Below are 20010 nucleotides of genomic sequence, written 5' to 3'. Positions count from 1 at the left end.
CAGGCCAGCATGCCACAATGGCTCAATTCTGCCCCCAGAGAACCAAGCACAGAGACAAGATGAAAGTATATGAACATCCAAATTACAGAGTCAGATAGGCAATACTTATTATGACATTTTGGCATGCTTTAGAAATTCACCTCTGAATCTAAACATCTCAATTAAAAAAAAAAGATGGGGCTGAAGATATAATAATACAAGGATTATGGAACTTGGCTTGCATGTGGCCAACCTTGGTTCCAATTCCCATCCCCACATAAGATCCTCTGAACACCTCCAGGAGTGATATCTAGAAGAGTTAGAAATAACACCCTGAACACCACAGGTATGAGCCCCCAAACAAAAATAACAGTTTTATAAATCTTAATATGACACTTTTTTCCACTGCTTCTCCCCCACCAACTTGAATAAAATGAAGAGTCTACTCATTGAGATGACTGGAACTACACTGAATGGTCTAAAGAGATATACCATTAAGGAACACAAAACATCTTTTATATCAAAAGACACAAATTCTTGATTATTAGAAGTTTTAAATAATGACATACCTCATGTTTTAAATCTATAGTAAAGTCGGATTTCAAAGATTCACTCTTTAACCTCTTGGTAAGCCTAGAAAATAGAAATAATTTGATTTTTTAAAAAAATATAGACAAAAACAACCCATAAGGGAATATATCTGATATTTGAAAACTAACAGAATTCCAAATTTTAAAATAAAAATAAGAGCTTAATGTCTTTCAGTTAAAGGATTATTAAAATATAACTATTTTCTGATTAGGAAATGGGTGTGTTTCTTTATTATAAACATAGCGTTCATTATTTTAAAATCTGAACTATATATCATACATATTGTACACATATAATATATATAACACAGTACCTTATAATAGTGTACACTACAATACAATGTCTTAAAATAAATCATAAATTTTATTTTATATACCTTACACTAAATGGCAGAAAAAATAAGAGGAAAAAACAGTGTATAACCAAAAAACAGAAATCATTACCTCTCAGATTTGTACTTTTAAAATTCAATAAAGTAGTTCAGAGTTTTTAGGGCAATAAGGATGTGGTTTCAAGGAAGATTATAAGTTGATTTTTAAGTCATTTTCTTCAATGTGGAAAAAATCCTTGATCCCTGACCACAGAGAGAAGACAAAGTATCCAAGGGGAGAACCCAGAATCCCCTTCATCTACCTGCAGCTACTTCACTCATGCACGGGCACAGCCTCCTCTGCTCTCTCTTCCCTCAGCTGCCTACAACAGCCTTATCCGGCTTTTACTAGGCAACCTTTTCAAAACCAAACTCAAGGGCAGCTTCTGTGAGAAACTTTGCCTTACTTATGCATCAGAAGAAATAGAAATCTCCTTTGCTTCTGTATTAGAAGGGCAGTCCCATGAACTTTCTAACACCTGATGGTCTGGATACATGTTCCTCTCAAGACAACATCTCTATCAACAGCACTGACCATCATGCTTTGTCAAAATGAGTAGTGAATACCCAGAAAGGATGAGGGCCTTAGAATCCTTGATTTCAAAAGGGAAATAGGATTATATACTTAACAACATCGCCCAAATGCCATTGAGTTCTCTGTTTGCTACAAGTCTAAAATCAGATCACCACTTTCAATTACAAATTTCCCATGTTTAACTACCAAGAAATTCATAATTTTAAAGGAAAAGTTGTAGTGAGTTTAAAAACATTTACTGAATTTTTTGTTTGCTTGGGCGAAGAATGCTAAGAAGTCTAGTTCTATGCTCAGGAATTACTCCTGGTGGGGCTTAGGAAACTATATAGGATGCCAAGGAAGGACCACAGATAAATGAACAAGGCAAGAACCCTGTCCATTGCATTACACTCCAGTGCAACCTTTGCTGAGTTTTCAACTAAATTACCTTTGTGATTCAGTTTTTGATTGAATCACAAAGATTTCTTTTAAAATAGAAGATCCAGAGAGCACAGGATATAATTTGTGTTTAGTCATATTTATGTCCCGGCTAAATAAATATAGCATGGTGGCAAAGAGGTCCTCTATAATCTTTGTCACTTCTCTTCACTACATACTTATAGATTTGTGAGTATGAATAAAGATACAGAAATCGGCTATGTCTTCAAATATAGTTTTGATAATATGAAATAAAAAACATTTGTCTTGACATATGGGATCTTGTCCAGTTTAATTCTTGGTTGGAAATCATTTTTCTAAATAAACTCTGTCAAGGTAACTTTGGAATTTGAACTCATGCCAAGAGCATTCACAATCTGATCAAACAACATTCAAATTCCAAAGGCAGAAGAAAGTTAATCCTAGGCTTACTGCCATAGGCAAAGAACAGGAAGCTGTGCTCAGAATTCCCTACAGTATATGTTATCTGACTGGCCACACACCACAAGCCCCCTCTTTTAAGGCTGTATTTTAAGACAAGCAATACTTCTGAATTATTCTTCTAAGCATAATCTAAATAATTTTTACTTTAAAGTTTCTTTCTCATTCAGTTACTCAAATATTTTCCTCAAAAAGTGAGAGTAGGAAATGTGAATACTGCTAATAAAATTTCTTTGAGATAATACTGATTGATTGATTAAAGGACAAACAAATATGCACAGGAACATTTTAAGTGACCTTTTTGTTTGTTTAAATTTGAGCTTGGGGCTTACTCTTAACTCAAGTGCTCAGTATTCATTTCTGATGGGATGAACTCAACGGACCATATGTTGTACCAGAGATCAAAGTTGGATTGGTAGTATACAAGGCAAGCACTCTACCCCCCATGTACTCTATCTCCAGCCCCTAAGTGACTATTCTGAATAATTTATTGAGACTACTATAAAACTGACGATTACCTCAATCTCACCAACTTCTTAGTAATGACTAAGGCCTTATGTGGCACTGCAAGTCTGCCAGCCATCCTACAGATGTGTTCAAATCCTAACAGTGGTCAAGGTGCCTACTTAATTCAAAAGAAAAGTATTAATAAGATTCTCAGATTTATCTGAACTATGGCCTTCCTTTCAGAAACAAGTCATATGTATGTACCTCCTAAATAGCTAACTTTTTCAAGCAAACAAGCATAGTGTGCCCCTCAGTGGCACTTAAAGATATGACTACCTCTACTTCCCATTCTTCCAGTGGCCTGGGTATAATATCTTAGTTAATGAAATGACGAAACTGAACCCAAGTTCACAAACCTCTAGTACTCAGTCACATAATGCAGAGAGGGCAGAACACATAGAAACAAGAGATTTTTCAGACAGGTTTTGCTTTACTATCAGCATGCCAAGAAGTAAGAGCTAGACTAAGTTCTCCGGTAACAAAGAAATATTGGCTGTAAAGAGACATTTTAACAAATATCACAACCAACCAGCTGCTTAAAAAAGAAAGTTAAAGGCTGGTAGATAATTCAAGGAGCTCTGGGTCTGGTCTTCAATACCCTACCACCACCAGGAGACAGTGTACCTCCAAAAATAAGACTAAGTAGAGAGGAAAGCAAGAATTCACAGTCAATAAAAGCTAGGTTCATTTCAATATCAAGAGCTAGGAAAATTATAATGGAAAGGAAGGAGAAACTCTCCAAACTGCCAGGATTTGGCAAATGCAAGGGCCCTCAAAAGATGTAAACTCCAGAGAAATGTTCAATTCCTAGACCCACTCACTGCCTTAGGTCTGCATTAGACTGTCCCTTTCTTCTTTAGCACTGTGGGCAGAAGGCACTTTCTATGCTCAAAGTACTCAGAGGACATCTTATAGATGTACTGTTCCTATCTCAAGGGATCTACTAGGTTCTCCAAGGGAAGAAGAAAGATTATATATGAAGAATATAAAATTTTCAAGTCTGAGAGACCATGACCACCCAGGCCTCTTGATAAAGAAGTCAGCCTACAGAATTCCATGTTGTGATGCTAAAGAAAGACAAGGTAACAGAAGGACTTAAGGGGAATCTCCCTCTTGCTTCTGGGGTTGGGAAGCTAAAGACTGAGAAGCAAAGGAACAGTAACATAGCCTGGGATGAGTGGTTCATGGCTCATGACCAGTCCAGGCAATAGCAAGGTAACTGAACTGGCTGTAAACCAATGAATCCAACACTGTTGGAAAGAGTGTCTTTTGGGAGCTTTTAGTCTTCATGCTACAATCAATCTTCTAAGATACACTGGAGAGTAACCATGCCCCTGAGTGGCAGAATCACTATTGCCCTTACCCTTTCAGACAAAAGAGCTTTGGGGAATCATTAGAGGTTGTGAAGGGAATGGTGTTTCCCCCACCTTCTAAGAATGAAAAAGGAATATGCAAGCATGCCTCTAAGGCATGCTTGGAATATCTGGAAATAGACATCTTGTCCAATAGGCCCTACACCAAGCAGATGGGTCAGGGTTCTTAGTCTGAGTTGAAAGAATACACACTCTGACAGCACAGAGCATACGAACAAAAGTATATTATGGCTTCTAGAATGACTGGAATATCTAAATGAAGAAATGTGAGACTGAAGGTTTTTCCAGAAAAACATTCCAATTTGTATCACAGAAGGGAAAGTCTAATGAAGAAATTTGAGATTGAACGTTTTCCAAAAGCTCCATTTGTATCACAAAATTGAGTGGTCCCTGATTCTTTTGATTCTCAAAAAGAACCGTCTTCTGTCATGATCCTTTAAGCCAATAGATCAACCTCTCAATCTATGAGTTCCACCCCCCAGAGAACTCAACTTGATAAAATAATCTTTCTCAGGTCATCTACCTGATGGACCCTATATCCCATAGTTTTCCCCAAAAAGGGCTAGAGTACAGTATATACGTATATAAGTATAGTATATAAGAGGTGGGGGAGGGGTGCTACTGTTATCATTTGGGAGAAATGGAAGATATCACTATTGTCATTGGAGGAACAAGTAGGATTTTCCAATGGAAAGGAGGGTTTATATCATAAAAAAACTTTCAAAAGTGAAAGGAGTTCCTCTTATCTTATATCCACACCAATACTGATTGCTTTTTTTGTTTTTGTGATATGTGTCTATCTCATTGGTGTGAGAAGTTATCTCATTTTTTTGATATGAATTTTTTCCTTGATAAACTAGCCAGTATACATCTTACTTCAGCCATTCCAAAAAACAATATGACATTCCTCAAAATACTAAGAATATAACCCAGCAATTTTACTACTTAACATCTACTCCATGGGCCCAAAACCTGTTCAGAAATGACGTGCATGCATACAAATACAGCACTATTCACAATAACCAAAATTTGGAAAAAAAAAAAAAAACCCAATGTCTAAGAACAAATAATTGGATAAAGAAACTAGGGCACATATACACAATAGGGCACTACTAGGCTTTAAGATAAAATAAAATCATGTAATTTGTTGTTACATAGATGAAACTTCAGGCAGAAGAGGAAAAATGCAGAATCTCTTTCATATGTATGATATAAGAAGCAGAGTAAGGAATAACAAAGAAACAAAAATATGTTCTGATAGATCTAAGTGATTGATCTTCCCATAAGGAAAGATGAGGTAGGGTTGTTAATGGAGGAACCAAGACAATGGTGGATGAAAACAAGATCCCTCCTGGAAGTTGTAGAATTGAAACTTTGTATACATTAAATCTTATCATTGATAATGCTGTAAATAACAGTGGCTAAAACTTAAAGAAAATAAAAATTTTAGTGGAGCGTCCATATCTGGCAATGCTCAGGGTTTTATTCCTGGCTCTGCACTCAGGAATCACTTCTGGCAGCATTCAGGGGACCTTATAGGAGGCTGGAGATCAAAAGTGGGACAGCTGTATGCAAGGCAGAAGCTCTACCCACTACACTATCATTCAGGCCCCAGAAAAACAAAATTTTAAGTGAAGGAAAAGGTAAAGAAGTTTTGGTGAGTCACATATGATAGTATAGTAGTAGACAAGGAGGTCAAACATTTTTCAAAATTTCAATCCCGAGGAGACAATTCAGGTAGGAAAGAAACATTAAGAATCCTTCCATCGGGGCTGGAGAGATAGCATGGAGGTAAGGCGTTTGCCTTTCATGCAAGAGGTCATCGGTTCGAATCCCAGCATCCCATATGGTCCCCCGTGCCTGCTAGGAGCAATTTCTGAGCATGGAGCCAGGAGTAACCCCTGAGCACTGCCGGGTGTGACCCAAAAACCACAAAAAAAAAAAAAAAAAAGAATCCTTCCATCTGCTCTATCAACTTTCTACTCCCTAAAAGCCAAAAACACAAAATAGCTCATCCAAGTTAACTGAAGAGAAACCCTATGAATAACCATATTTCTCTTGAAATTATTTTTTAGCCTCACTTTTCACATCTGTGCTGAATCACACAAATAGCTGAAAAGGATGATCTACAGTAACTTGACGGCTGTCCCTCCTGCCTGGCCCCTGATAAACTATGGACACTCAGACACACAACTGGTCAATTCTTAAGGGCAAAAAAATTACTGATTCCCTTTCTTTCTGATCATCAAGGCCAACTGTTTACTAACAACAGAAATATTTCTGATATCAAGTTCTCAGAGCCCTAAAGTGCTGGCTTGCCTTAGCCTGAAATGTATCATTTTCTTTCTGCAGGTGAATAAGAGGGAACACAGAGAGTAAATGATTAGTCTGAAAGATTTGACACAAGAACCTGCAGCTGTGTGGCTCTTGCTATAGGTCTTTCCAGTCTACCACATACTTTCTCTGGCTTAACACATCACTGGCAACCTATGAGTTATAATATTCAGCAAAATGAAAGTTGATATATACACAAATATACACACAGATTCTAATGAATGCTTACTTGTTTATTAGTGGGATACTAAGGGCCCAGCCAGCAGCAAAATCTGGATATTTAAAAATTGTAGAACTTTCAGAAAAGGCATAATGGTGAATGATGGTTGATTCTTCATCATGTAATGCTTTCCCCAAAAACCATTCCTGTTAAATAAAGATATAAAATGTCAATTTAAAAAATGTCGTTCCATGTAAGATCATAAAACAAGGATGTAATCATTTTAGCTAAATAGTCTGGTTGCTAGAGAATCAGCACAAATTACATACTTTAAAAGAACTTTAACAGACACATAATTTAACGCAGAGTCAACAATTCAGCATAATCATAATATATAAATATAAATATACATAAATATAAAGTGATTAAAATGTTAACTTCCAATGTACCTTAAGTATTGAAAAGTGGTTATTTGTGAGATATTTCAATTAAAATATGTACTAAGAGTAAGAAAATGCTCTTCATGTTCAACTGAGATTAGAAAAAAAAATGTATTTCCTTCCAGTAGCTGGAGAGACAGTATGGCAAGCATGGTACTTGCCTTAATTGTAGTGACCATGCTCAATCCCAGGCATCACAAACTGTCCCCTGGCCCATGCCATAAGTAATCCCTAAGTGCAAAACCAGGAGTAATGAATAAGCACTGACAGATATGTACAAAAAATGAAAAAATTAATTTTTATTCCAGAATCAACATCTGTTTTGTATACGTATTGATTTGTTAAATTAGCAATGATCATTAATTGTTATCAACTAACATTTTTAACATTTATTCTATACCAGGAGGGAACACAACTTTGAAGCCAAACAATAAGCAAATGATAAAAGGCAAAGTCACTGTAATAGTATTTTTACACACTCCATACCTAGTGAAATTACCTAGTGTGGAATGGAAAACTATTGGAAGTTTTTCAGTATGTAAGTGATAAATCTAAACTACAGATAGGATATAGTATAAGCATGGCAACAGTAGAATCTAAAAGATTAGCCACAGGGTTATAATAATGGTGAAGGCAAGAAAAGATGGTGCCTTCGACTAGAGTGGCTGTATTAAAATTGAAGAACTGAATGAGAAACACAACTGGGAAGGTTATACAACTAAACATAGAATTGAGAGAAAATAGGAATCTATCTTAGGTTTATTATACAAGCATCTGATTAAACAATACACCATTTCTGAGATAAGGAAGACTAAATTATAAGAGTTAAGGGGCATTAGGAGTTCAATTTCAAACATGTTGAGTTTGAAGTTCATATTCAACGGAGAGATGGAAGTAACAATAAGCAGTCTGATACAGGAGTACATGGCTCACTTCCTCTTTTACCCTCTGATCAGAGAGATAAAATAACTTACACCCTACATATATTGATCAGTTGACTGCCACAATTGATATCTTATTCTACTTTACTTTTTTCCCCAGTGCACTTATTACGACCGTATTGTCAAGTGCAAAGGCACATACCTTAACCTTTGTACAATGGCCCCAAATGTATGTTTGCTATGTGTTTGGGAGCATACCCTGCAGTGCTAAGGGACCACTTCCTGGTGGTTCCCAAGAGCTACACACAGTGCCTGGATTCAAAGCAGTATGGTGGATATAGGTTAAGCACCTTAACCTTTATATTATCTCTCCAGCCACAATTAACATTTAGTGCTCTAGTTTTTCACTGTTACAAATCTTCTGTTTCAAATACAACTTCATATTTTTGGTGCTGCTTGGTACAAAAAGCCTTGACTGGGATAAAAAGCTCAGATCAAAACCAGACCACTGAGACTGTGTGTGCAACCTGTCATCCTTACTCAGAATAGCACCAGCAACACAGTATGATACCATACATTTTTGTATGGGCACAGTAAAATAAAAGGGGAAACCATAGACACAGAAACAAGATCTTATCTTCTAGGGATAAGAACTCACACTTCTTATAGCAGAAGGGTGCCTCCCATCCTGAACATGTGTCATATGGATACAACGCAGTCTCCAGGAGATTGGACAGTGTTAGTCCAATCCCAAACTCCCGATCCCAGACGTAGAACTGATACAGCTCCAGGCAACACCACCAGGAACTAAGCTCCACTGGGAGATTTATAACACTGCTCTGGCACCAACTTGTGCCAGTTTTGATAAGACAACGAGGAAAGGACAACTTGACCTAAGACCCAGTTGTCCTATCACATCACCTAACACTAAATGGAAATCAGAAGAGGTATCGTCCTTTGAACTGTGAAAAATAAGAGCACCAACAACAGAAAACTGACTTTGATAACCGTGATTGAACAGAACCTACCTTGGGACCATTAAGGAAAATCCTACCCTAGACTGTAGCCCAGTACTCATAAAACAACAACAACAACAAGATGTCTTACTGCAGAGGCCCAACTTGGACAATAGAGACTGAGCAGAACCTTTGGATCCATAATATCCTAGGCTTCGGCTTAGGGACTGAACGAAACAGGGAGCAAGTGTTACAGAAGACTGAACACAACAACAATGATGAATAGGAACCTCTAGAACAGTAAAGATTCTATCCTAGACCCTGACCTATACAAGATCGCTAGCTACAGTGGCTTGATTTTCTCACACACAACTGAGAGGAAAGTTTCCTGGCACCACAAAAAAGCCTTTGGGATGGGGTAATGAGTATATATGGAGCCAGGGGTTGATCCCATGGTGGTATGCTTCAAGGATGGAGAAACCCTGAATCTCTTAGGCCACGGGAATTCCCTTTCTTCCCCAATGCTTACTATGCCTATGCAAAAAAAAAAAAAAAAAGAAGTGGTGGGAAACCAAACCTTGCCACTCCAGCACCTTTACTTTTTCTTGTTTTGTTTTGATTTGTTAGTTTTTTGCTTTATTTTACTTCTCTTTTTTCTTCCACTTTTCTCTTTCTTTTTCACTCTTGTAGTTATTATTTGGTGATTTATTTTTATTTGCCGGGTGCATTTTTTTCTTTTCTCTTCCATTTTTCTTTTTTTCTCTCTCTCTTCTTTCTTTTCTTTTCTTTTCTTTTCTTTTTTTCTTTTTCTTTTTTTTTTTTTGTAGTTGTTACCAAATTTTTTTTCTCCCTTTTTTTCTTATCCTTTTTATCTCCATTTATGGTGGAATGGATGCTCAATCTACAACAAGCTGTAAAGTGGAGACCAGTTGCACTAGCATTCTGGGGGATAAAGGAGAAATATGGGATATATGCTGGGAACAGGGGCAGAGGGAGGATAGCACTGGTGGTGGGAATGCCCCTCATTCATTGTCACTATGTACCATAAATTATGCAGTGAAAGATTTGTAATGCACTTTGGTCACAATAAAAAATTAAAAAAATACAACTTCATGTTTAATACATTTTTTATGTATAACTCTCAGTGTCACAGCTTAACTGTTATCTAGTATAGAAGCTTTTAAAAATGTTTTAGTATTTTTTCAGGGGATTACATTATAAACTACTAAAAGGAATAAGTTAAAATGAAATCAATAGAAAATTAATTCTCTATATTAACAATTTTATTACACAGTAGTCAGTTATTTCAAGGTAAACTGTAAAAATATAACCCAATGTTCTGTTTATTTAGATTTATGTTTTATTAGCACCTGTGCTTCACCTTTATTAAAAATGAAAAGGCCAAGACACTTCAGCAAAAGTACTTTTATATAAAAAGCCCAGAGTAGAAAATAAATTACTCTACCAAGATATAGAAATCATCCAGAAAAAAAATCTAATAGAGATGAATTACTTTAATAAATACTATTTTCCATTGAAAATATTGTATAACAGCATAAATTGGCATTAGTAAGAATGACAAAAAGACATAAAAGAAAGTGTCAGAATCAAGAAAAATAACTGATACACCAACATATCACATAATTATTATTTTAATACAGATTGTGTCAATAGAAAAGCTGGGTTTTTTTATGCCTTTTTCTAAACTTTCAGTAGAAGCAGGGAAAAACCACACTAGCTTAAACTAACTTCAATTTTTTTTTATTTTTTATTGACTAATGCTAGCTTCAAAAGTAATAAAACACTCTTTTTTTCTCATAGAGTTTGGAAAATAAGGAAAAGCATCTCATTTTACCTCTGTTCAGTACTTTCAGTACTTTCATGAACTTGCTTTGAACTTTTAAATTTATCAGTCCAACTTTCACTAAAAACATACTGAGTCACCATCTTCTGTACAGAATTAGAGCTATGAAAAATAAAAAAATAATCTCCAGGTAAAATGAACAACAAGAGAACAGTACTCCTACATCCCTAAAAATATTTGGGAGTTTTCCTCAAGTCAAAGGAAAACAAAGTTTTACATTATTAAGTTGGAGGAGATGCAAAGTACACATGCTGCTTAGCATCATCTGAAAGGATAAAATGAGTGACATTTATAATTATATCCTTTGGAGGAATTATTATTTAACCTTTCAATCTTTTCTTGAATTATATCTCTATCTACCCTAAAAGCAAAAGCATGAAGAGAAATCATAATGTACTTTCATCATTAAAGAACACTGACATTCTCTGACAACAAAATTGAGGTTATCTAAAGAAGGATGACAGAGACTATAGAGTGGGACAAAAGTACACAGTGGGGTCACAGAGATAATAATGACTATGTTAAAAGGTTATTAGTCCTTGGGTGATGGGTGTGGCCTGAAAACACCACACCTTCCAAACCTATAAATATTAATACTCCTATAAACACCCCAATAAGTCAATATCTTTAAATTAAAATATAAAAAATTAAAATTAGTGGCTTTATTTCACTAGCATGTTTCACAAGGGACAGCCTGGGTTCGAGCCACTGAGTCTCACATGGCCCCCCAAGCCCACAATGAATGGCCTCTAACTATAGTCAGGAGTAAGCTCTGAGCACTATCAGTGTGCCCCCCCCCAGACAAAAATTCCATGACATTGAGACTAAAGGCATCTTTAAGGAGGAAACAGCACTCTCCAAACAAGTGGAAGCAGAGATAAACAGATGGGAATATATTAAGCTGAGAAGCTTCTGCACCTCAAAGAAAATAGTGCCAAGGATACAAAAGCCACCAACTGAGTGGGAGAAACTATCACCAATACCCGTCAGATAAGGGGCTAATATTCAAAATATACAAGGCACTGACAGTACTTTACAAGAAAAACATTTAATCCCATCAAAAAATGGGGGAATAAATGAACAGACAATTCCTCAAAGAAGAAATACAAATGGCCAAAAGACACATGAAAAAATGCTCCACATTACTAATCATCAGGGAGATACAAATCAAAACAACTATGAGGTACCATCTCACACCACAGAGATTAGCACACATCACAAAAAATGAGAACAATCAGTGCTGGCAGGGATGTGGAGAGAAAGGAACTCTTATTCACTGCTGGTGGGAATGCTGTATAGTCCAACCTTTATGGAAAGCAATATGGAGATTCCTCCAAAAACTGGAAATTGAGCTCCCATTTGATCCAGCTATATCACTCCTAGGGATATATATACCCTAGGAACACAAAAATACAATACAAAAATCCCTTCCTTACACCTATATTCATTGCCGCACTATTTACAATAGCCAGACTCTGGAAACAACCAAGATGCCCTTCAACAGATGAATGGCTAAAGAAACTGTGGTATATATACACAATGAAATATTATGCATCCATCAGGAGAGATGAAGTCATGAAATTTTCCTATACATGGATGTACATGAAATCTATTATGCTGAGTGAAATAAGTCAGAGGGAGAGAGATAGATGCAGAATAATCTTACTCATCTATGGGTTTTAAGAAAAATAAAGGACATTTTTGTAATAATTCTCAGAAACAAAAGAGATGAGGGCTGGAAGGTCCAGCTCACAATATAAAGCTCACCACAAAAGTGGTGAGTGCAGTTAGAGAAATAACTACACTGAGAACTATCATAACAATGTGAATGAATGAGGAAAGTGGAAAGCCTGTCTCAAGTACAGGTGGGGTTGGGGGTGTAAAAGAGGGAGATTTGGGACATTGGTGGTGAGAATGTTGCACTGGTGAAGGGGGTGTTCTTTACATGACTGAAACCAACTACAATCATATTTGTAATCAAGATGTTTAAATAAAGATATTTTAAGAAAATTAAGTAAATTGTATTTTTAAAAGACTTATGGTTTTTTATTTATTTGGTGAGCAGAATGGAGAACCTCCCAAATTCAAGAAGCCCCACTGTTAAGGCTACTGGTGCCCCACTGGTGATTTTCAGCTAGCAAAACTGGCAGTTCAATGCAAGAAGAGCCTGAGAAATTGGTGCCAGAGATCCCCCAGTTTCCCTGGAGTGCTACAAATCTCCAGGGCCATATCCAGAGATGCTCAAGAGTCTCCAGTTTTGCATCCAGTGATGCTGAGAGATCAAATAATATGGGAAAATTGGCCTATACACTATAGTATCTCCCAGTTCCTTCCTACAAGTTTTTTAATGGTACCTTTAGGGTTTTCTAGGAATATTATACTATCATCTCCAAGTAATGACAGTTCAACTTGTTATCAGAGAAATAAAATGAGGGCCAGAATGGTAGCACAGTGGTAGGGCATTTGCCTTACATGAGGCTGACCCAGGACAGATGTAAATTCAATCCCCAGCATCCCATATGGTCCCCCGAGCCACAAGCAATTTCTGAGCACAGAACCAGGAGTAACCCAAGTGCTTTCATGTGTGCCCCCCCCAAAAAACAACAAAAAAATAAAAGAAAAGAAAAGAAAAGAAAAATGAAAAAGAGATATCATCTCAAACCAGTATAATTTTGCAGATATATAAATGGCTGTACATAAGAATAAAGGAAACTTGTTTTGTTTTGTTTTGTTTGTTTTTTGTTTTTGGGTCACACCCGGCGGTGCTCAGGGGTTACTCCTGGCTGTCTGCTCAGAAATAGCTCCTGGCAGGCATGGGAGACCATATGGGACACCAACCACCATTCGAACCAACCACCTTTGGTCCTGGATCGGCTGCTTGCAAGGCAAATGCCGCTGTGCTATCTCTCCGGGTCCTGAGAATAAAGGAAACTTTTAAACTATTTGAGTATCAACTGATGCCGACTTCCTAATAAATGTTATGGAGAGTCCTTAAAAATGGGAAGAATGCTTGCCTTGCATGTAGAGGCCCTGGGTTCAACTCTTGTACCACATGGTTATCCAAGCATACCACATTACAAGGTGGAGCCCTCCAAAACGAACAGGAAAACTAAAATAATCAAAACAAACACCATGCGATCTAACATTGTTGTTCCTGAGTAATCATCCCAGGAATATAAACATTTATTTGAAAAGATATATACACCCTTATGCTTTCTCACAGCACTATACACAAGAACTTAGACATGAAACCAACACAAAGTCCAATGAGAGATGACTAGATAATGAAGCTGTGTCACATAAACTTAATGAAATTCTATTCATTTCATTTAAAAGGCAACTTGACTATTGCAGTAACTTGGATGAAACGTGAGGTGGTTATGTTAGGTGAAATGAATCAGAAATAAGAAACAATAACTGGACAGCTCTCAGATGCTGTGAAAAAATATTGGTGGTTACCAAATAGGGAAGATGGAAGAAAAGGAGACCATGTGAATTTGTAATATGTGTGTATTTAGGCATAAACATACATAGGCCAAGGGAATTCCCTTTCTAATATCCCCAATATTTACTGTGCCTATGCAAGGAAAAAAAAAGAAACAACCAAGAAGCACAATTCATTTTTTTTCTCTTCTTTTTTTTTCTTTTTATTGTGTGCTCGTTGTTATTTATTGTTGTTTTTATTGCTGTGGTGCTTTTTTGTAGTCGCTGGTTTCAGGTTTTTTGTTTTGATTTTTGTTTTTTTGTTGTTTTGTTTTTTCTTTGTTTCTGTTTTTTGTATTTTTTGTCTTTCTGCTATGTTTTCCTTCTTGTTTCCCTTTCTTCTTTTAAATTGATATTTAAAAGAGTCTAGATGAACGCCTCCCGTTTTTTTTGTTGGTTGGTTTTTTTTTTCTTTCTTTTTTCCTTCAAACAGAACCACATAACTTGAATTATCTTATTCTGCCTCATAAATTGAGGGGGGAAAATGGATGGTTGTATGAAGATTGAGTAGAAATAAAAAAAAATGATCAGACTCAAACACCAAATCCAAATTCAACGACAACAGAATCGATATCCATTCTACAACAAGCTATACACAGAGGGGACCACTTATATTAGCAGCCTGGAGGGCAAAGGAGAGGATATGGGATGCATGCTGAGAATAGGGGTGGAAGGAAGACAACACTGGTGGTGGGAATGCCCTTAAAAAAAGTGATTGTTTCAAATACAGTAGTCTGTAATTTCGCTTTTGTAATTATATATTTAATCTCTCTGCATATGGGTGCTATTAAAATGTTTTAAAATAAAAAAGTTAAAATCTCAAATTTTATACAGTACAATAAACCAATTATCAATAACTCTTTATAAAACAATTTAGGGCAAGTAAAAAAAAATTTTCCTCTAGGGATCAGGGTAGTGAGGAATGAAAAACCTTACTTTCTACAATATGGACCATATAAACCTACAACAATACCATACTATGCACCAGGAAAGCTGGAATTAAAGGGCTGACCATTCAATCATTCATGAATATTTATTGCTCAGCTACTAATTCTTAAACATTTTCTGCTTGGTTCTAGAAATTCAGAACTTAAATAGGATCCAATTGGGACCTTATATATGTAAAATAAAATATGAAAATATAGGGGTGGGAGCAATAGCACAGCAATTAGAGTATTTGCCTCGCACACAGGCCAACCAGGGTTCAATCCCCGGCATCTCAAATGATCCCCTCAAACTTGCCATGGGTAATTTCTGAGCCAGGAATAACCCCTGAGTACCACCAGGAATGGCTCAAAAACAAACAAAAAAAAAGGAAAATATGAAAGCAGCAGTGAGCCTCACCTTTCCAGAGCTTCTCAAAAATTGTTCCCTCTGGCTGGACACTCTTTCCTATTGATTTCTATGCATCCCAAAGAACAAATATGTAATGCCACTTCCTGCCAGGATTGTCCCAGATTAGGTTTAATGCCCTGCAATAGGCAGCCTCCTTTATCCTTTGAGTCCCTTATTACAAAATGTCTCATGCCTCTCCTCTCTAGCATTGTGTCATCATTGAGGTCAGCATCCTATGCCTGTTTGTCCTATTATGCAGAGCTTGATATCCAGCTGGCACTCATATGTGTATGGTATAAATTCATATGTATACACACAAGTACTTCCTGGTCTCCTGGAACACTGCAAGAAGCCATCCATAAGCACTGAGCTGGAAGTAGCCCCAAGTTCTGGCAGGTATGTCAGCTCCCCCAATAAAAATAACCTCTAAAAATAACAATTAAATAAGCAAAATACTACCTGGCCATATTGGTAAAGAAAACAATTAACATAAATTTAAACTTATTTCTTAAATCTGAAATATTACAATTCTGAAAATTCTAACACATACTCAGACTTTCTTTTAAAATGGCTCATTATAAATTCCATCCCTATGAGCTACATACTTCAAAGAATTACTAAATATTGGTTCTAGACATTCAGTTATTATTTCACTCATTTCCATTTTAAGTTGCATTATTAAACTCATAATAATACTTTATAATAAAATTTTAATTTCCCTTTCAGCACTTCCCCAAAACAAATACTACTAGTACTGAAGATTTATACCTTTGATGGGTCATATCTTCTGAGTATTTCTAAGAGTTGTGGAATTTTTATTCTTGTATCTTCTTCACAGAAGAAAATCCATGACGAATTTCTGCTATATGTCACAGAAAAACTGACAAAAAAGAAATAAACAATAATAATCACTTCTATAACATAGTATAGAGTAAGGTTTAAAAATTAAAAGCCAGAAATAGTTGAAAGACATACAAAAATAACAAGAAGTCTAGCTGGGTCCTGTAATTTTTTTCAATGTATAGTTTTTTTCTTGATAAGTGTATTACAAATGATTTAAAAATATTTAGAGCTCCTCAATTTTTTCTATAACTAAATTGAGAAAATATAATTTCTATATATAAAAATAAAGCTATTTTATCTTTTAAGAACGAAGTGAATAATCACCAAGAAACTTTATTAAATTAGTCATCATAAAAAACAGAGTTCAGATGCATTTCACTTAAAGTCTGTGTATAAGAACACACCTTCTTAATGAGAAAAATAAAGAACATGAGTATTCAGGGAAACAACTGTCAATAATTTACATGTTTTGAGTTTAACATACTGTGGTAACAAGGGAAGTATCGTCCATGCACCTTCCTGCTTTGCCAGCTGATGAAGGAGAAGGACTCTAGGGAGTTCCTGAAGAAACAATTATTAAGGAAGAGAAATAAGTAAAAATACAATGTTATCATTCCCATTAGAGTTTAAGAAGCCTTTATTCTCACACCTTTCTTCCTTCTTTTTTTCAGCAATCATAGAAATGAAGGGTTTCAACTTAATCCCCACTCCTTCTTTTCACCCAAACACTGACTAGTGCCTCCCCTAGCCAACCTGAGATGTGCAAAACTACTAAGAAAATCAAAACTTAAATTCTAGAAGTAATCAGGGATAATTCAGAGGCATAGAAAGTTTTTACACAACACAGAGAGTGTACAGAAAATAAAATAGTTTGGCTAAGCAATAAAAATATCCCATTTGCTTCATGTAAAAGAGAAAGATTTTATAAAGGGTGCTACAAACACAAAACACTACAGCAGGAAGTCTTGCCTAATGACCAAACAGGTGATCCTGAATTATTCAAGCAACAATAATAACCACAGAAGGACGAAATTTCAAAATGTATAAACATAGCAGGAATTAAACATAGGAACTAAAAAATTATGAGTGAAAGTAAAATGTGTGAATGTAAGAAAAAGCACTATATAATGGTGTATGAATATGTTGTAAAACAATGTAACCAATATAAATGGTTTAAGTGTAAACCAATATGACCACACATACATGGTTAAAGATAAAGACTAATATTTTTCAGGCTATGAATGTTAAGCTTTAAAGTAAAGTTCTATTTAATACATTTTAAGTTGTTAAAAGTTAAAAGTCAGGTATCAAATATACTTGAAAACCCCACCCTTCAACAAATTTTAGTGTATTCTGTGTGTTTTATACTATATCCTCTTAAATACTGTTAATAAAACTCTAAAAGTAAATGCTTACGTATATGAAATATTACTGCATTACTGTAGATTCCAGTTAGGTCTTAAAAATCAGGGGTTTCTCTTTTAGGAAAAAATGTTTATGTTTTAAAAATCTTTGAAATTGGATATCAAATAGGTTTCATTTCTCTATTTAGCATTTATTTTAACTTCCATGTACAATTACTAAATGCAAAAAAAGCTCAGTAATCAAAGTTATAACAGACTTAACACCATGGCACGTTAGAAAAAGCAAAACTAAAGGTTGGATAGCATTTACCCTATATAGTGCATGGCTTTCCAACTGTTGTTTCTGAATTAAACACCAATTTTTGTTCTCTTGAAAAATTTATATGTAAAAATTTATATTCATGAGGATTATATAAGAAAAATAATGTGTGAAGAGAATAAATAACATATTTGCATAAAACTGAATTGTGGAAGCATGCTAATATGAACCAGAGAAACAACAGCAAATACTAAAAAAAATGTTTTATTTTAAATCTAGAAAATGAACTACTATATTGCAACTGAAATTATAGTAATAAAGATTTTGTGACAATGGAGCTGCTTAAATGTTAAATGGAAAAGCACTAATGCTTCCAACGATGTGAGACAAATTCCTATATAAACAGAGACTAGAAAGAAATTAGAAAAGTGAAATTACATTTGTAAAGATGACAAAAATATTCCATACTGGAGCCAAAGAGCTAGTATAGAAATGTGAGGTTTGTTTTGCACATGGTCAAACCTGATTAGATAGGTCCCAGCACCACACAGTCCCCCAAGTGAACTATGATACAAGTATTTGCTGGTACAGTCCTGAAGACCTCCAAACTTCATTAGATGTGATCCTAGAGGCCGCAAGCACCACTGAGATGGCCCAGGCAAATCTATACCTCAGGCCCATGCAGCACTGCTTGCTTAGGTTCTAGCACTGAACTGCCAGTATGGCTGGCTGAGAATCTCCAGAAGACATTCTCAGTTCTCCCCCAAAATAGTTGTTTCATATATGTTCTTAAAATCCTATAATGAAGTTAAAGCACGGCTTACTTTAAAAAAAATTTTTTTTTCAGGGAAAATCAATGCAAATCAAAAAGTCTGTTTCCTAACAGGTAAAACATTTCCTAGTAAAAGCTTTGCTGTTTATAGAAAATAAATAAGTGATATCAACATTTAGAAATTGAACCTCATGAAAGCAATGTGAGGTAGTGTCCTAGCAGTGACACAAAGACAAATTCACAAATAACTTCTGTTACAACAGCCAATGTGTAGCAGGCAAAGCTTCACTCAGACTAAGATAGGAATTAAATTAAAGACTGAAATAAACTTTGTGGATTCCTGGAAGATCATAACCAACCTATCTCCATTAGTTGTGGTTTATTGAATCATATGCTTGGGTTTCATAATTGCTTCAGTTGGTGAGCACAAAAATGGCAAGCATGTTTTTACTATCCCCAAATTTCAAATAGAAACATTTCAAAAACTAATGTGCTGATAACCGTCTCCAAGGATATTTGAATACAGAAGAAAATAAGACCAATAAATAGTACAGTAGTACATCCTTGGCCCAAGGTCATTTAATTGTAAACAAAAGTTTGAACGTTTTTTGGCTATTTGTTTCTTGAGGACAGGTATTACCTCCAGTTCTTTGAGAGTTCTCCTATCTTAAAGCTTTGTTACCTAGTCTCAAGAGGGTACAGCAGCTTTTATTCCTACTATGTATGTGTAAATAATCATATGTTTTATAATTAAGCATTATATTAAAAGCATATACTCTAAAATATAAATGTATAAATATAAATATATGTGTGTATTCTATGTGTAAATGCACTCATCCTCCAACATGCATGACATGTATTAGTGCTCTAGAGAAAACTAAAAATTTACAAGATTTTTCCAAGTGACCTTAGTTCCATTTTTACCACTTAGAATGACATTAATTACTGTTCTTTCTATCTACTCTAACACTACTGCAAGATTTATACATCCTTAAGAGGTGCTATAGCATCAGTTTACAGCATTTTATATGCAAAGAATATTTAATAATAAGCAAATATATAAATAATTAAGGAGCTGAAGAATTCAAAAAAATGAAGAGCTATAA

General features: G+C 35.4%; 1 protein-coding gene across 1 annotated transcript in view; it reads right to left on the bottom strand.

Annotated features, from left to right (window-relative positions):
- The window catches only part of B3GLCT (beta 3-glucosyltransferase), a 140166-nt gene that overhangs the window by 89142 nt on the left and 31014 nt on the right, over positions 1–20010 (bottom strand). The window contains exons 4-7 of the mRNA XM_049778461.1: positions 16994–17070; positions 16435–16546; positions 6777–6913; positions 549–612 (exon numbers count right to left, since the gene is read on the bottom strand). Coding sequence (XP_049634418.1) covers positions 549–612; positions 6777–6913; positions 16435–16546; positions 16994–17070 — 390 coding nt within the window. The remainder of the gene's footprint in view (positions 1–548; positions 613–6776; positions 6914–16434; positions 16547–16993; positions 17071–20010) is intronic.

Source organism: Suncus etruscus, chromosome 8, assembly GCF_024139225.1.
Source record: "Suncus etruscus isolate mSunEtr1 chromosome 8, mSunEtr1.pri.cur, whole genome shotgun sequence".
NCBI classification, from domain to species: Eukaryota; Metazoa; Chordata; class Mammalia; order Eulipotyphla; family Soricidae; genus Suncus; species Suncus etruscus.
Note: the sequence above shows the minus strand (reverse complement) of the source record. Positions and strands in the feature narration are given on the sequence as shown.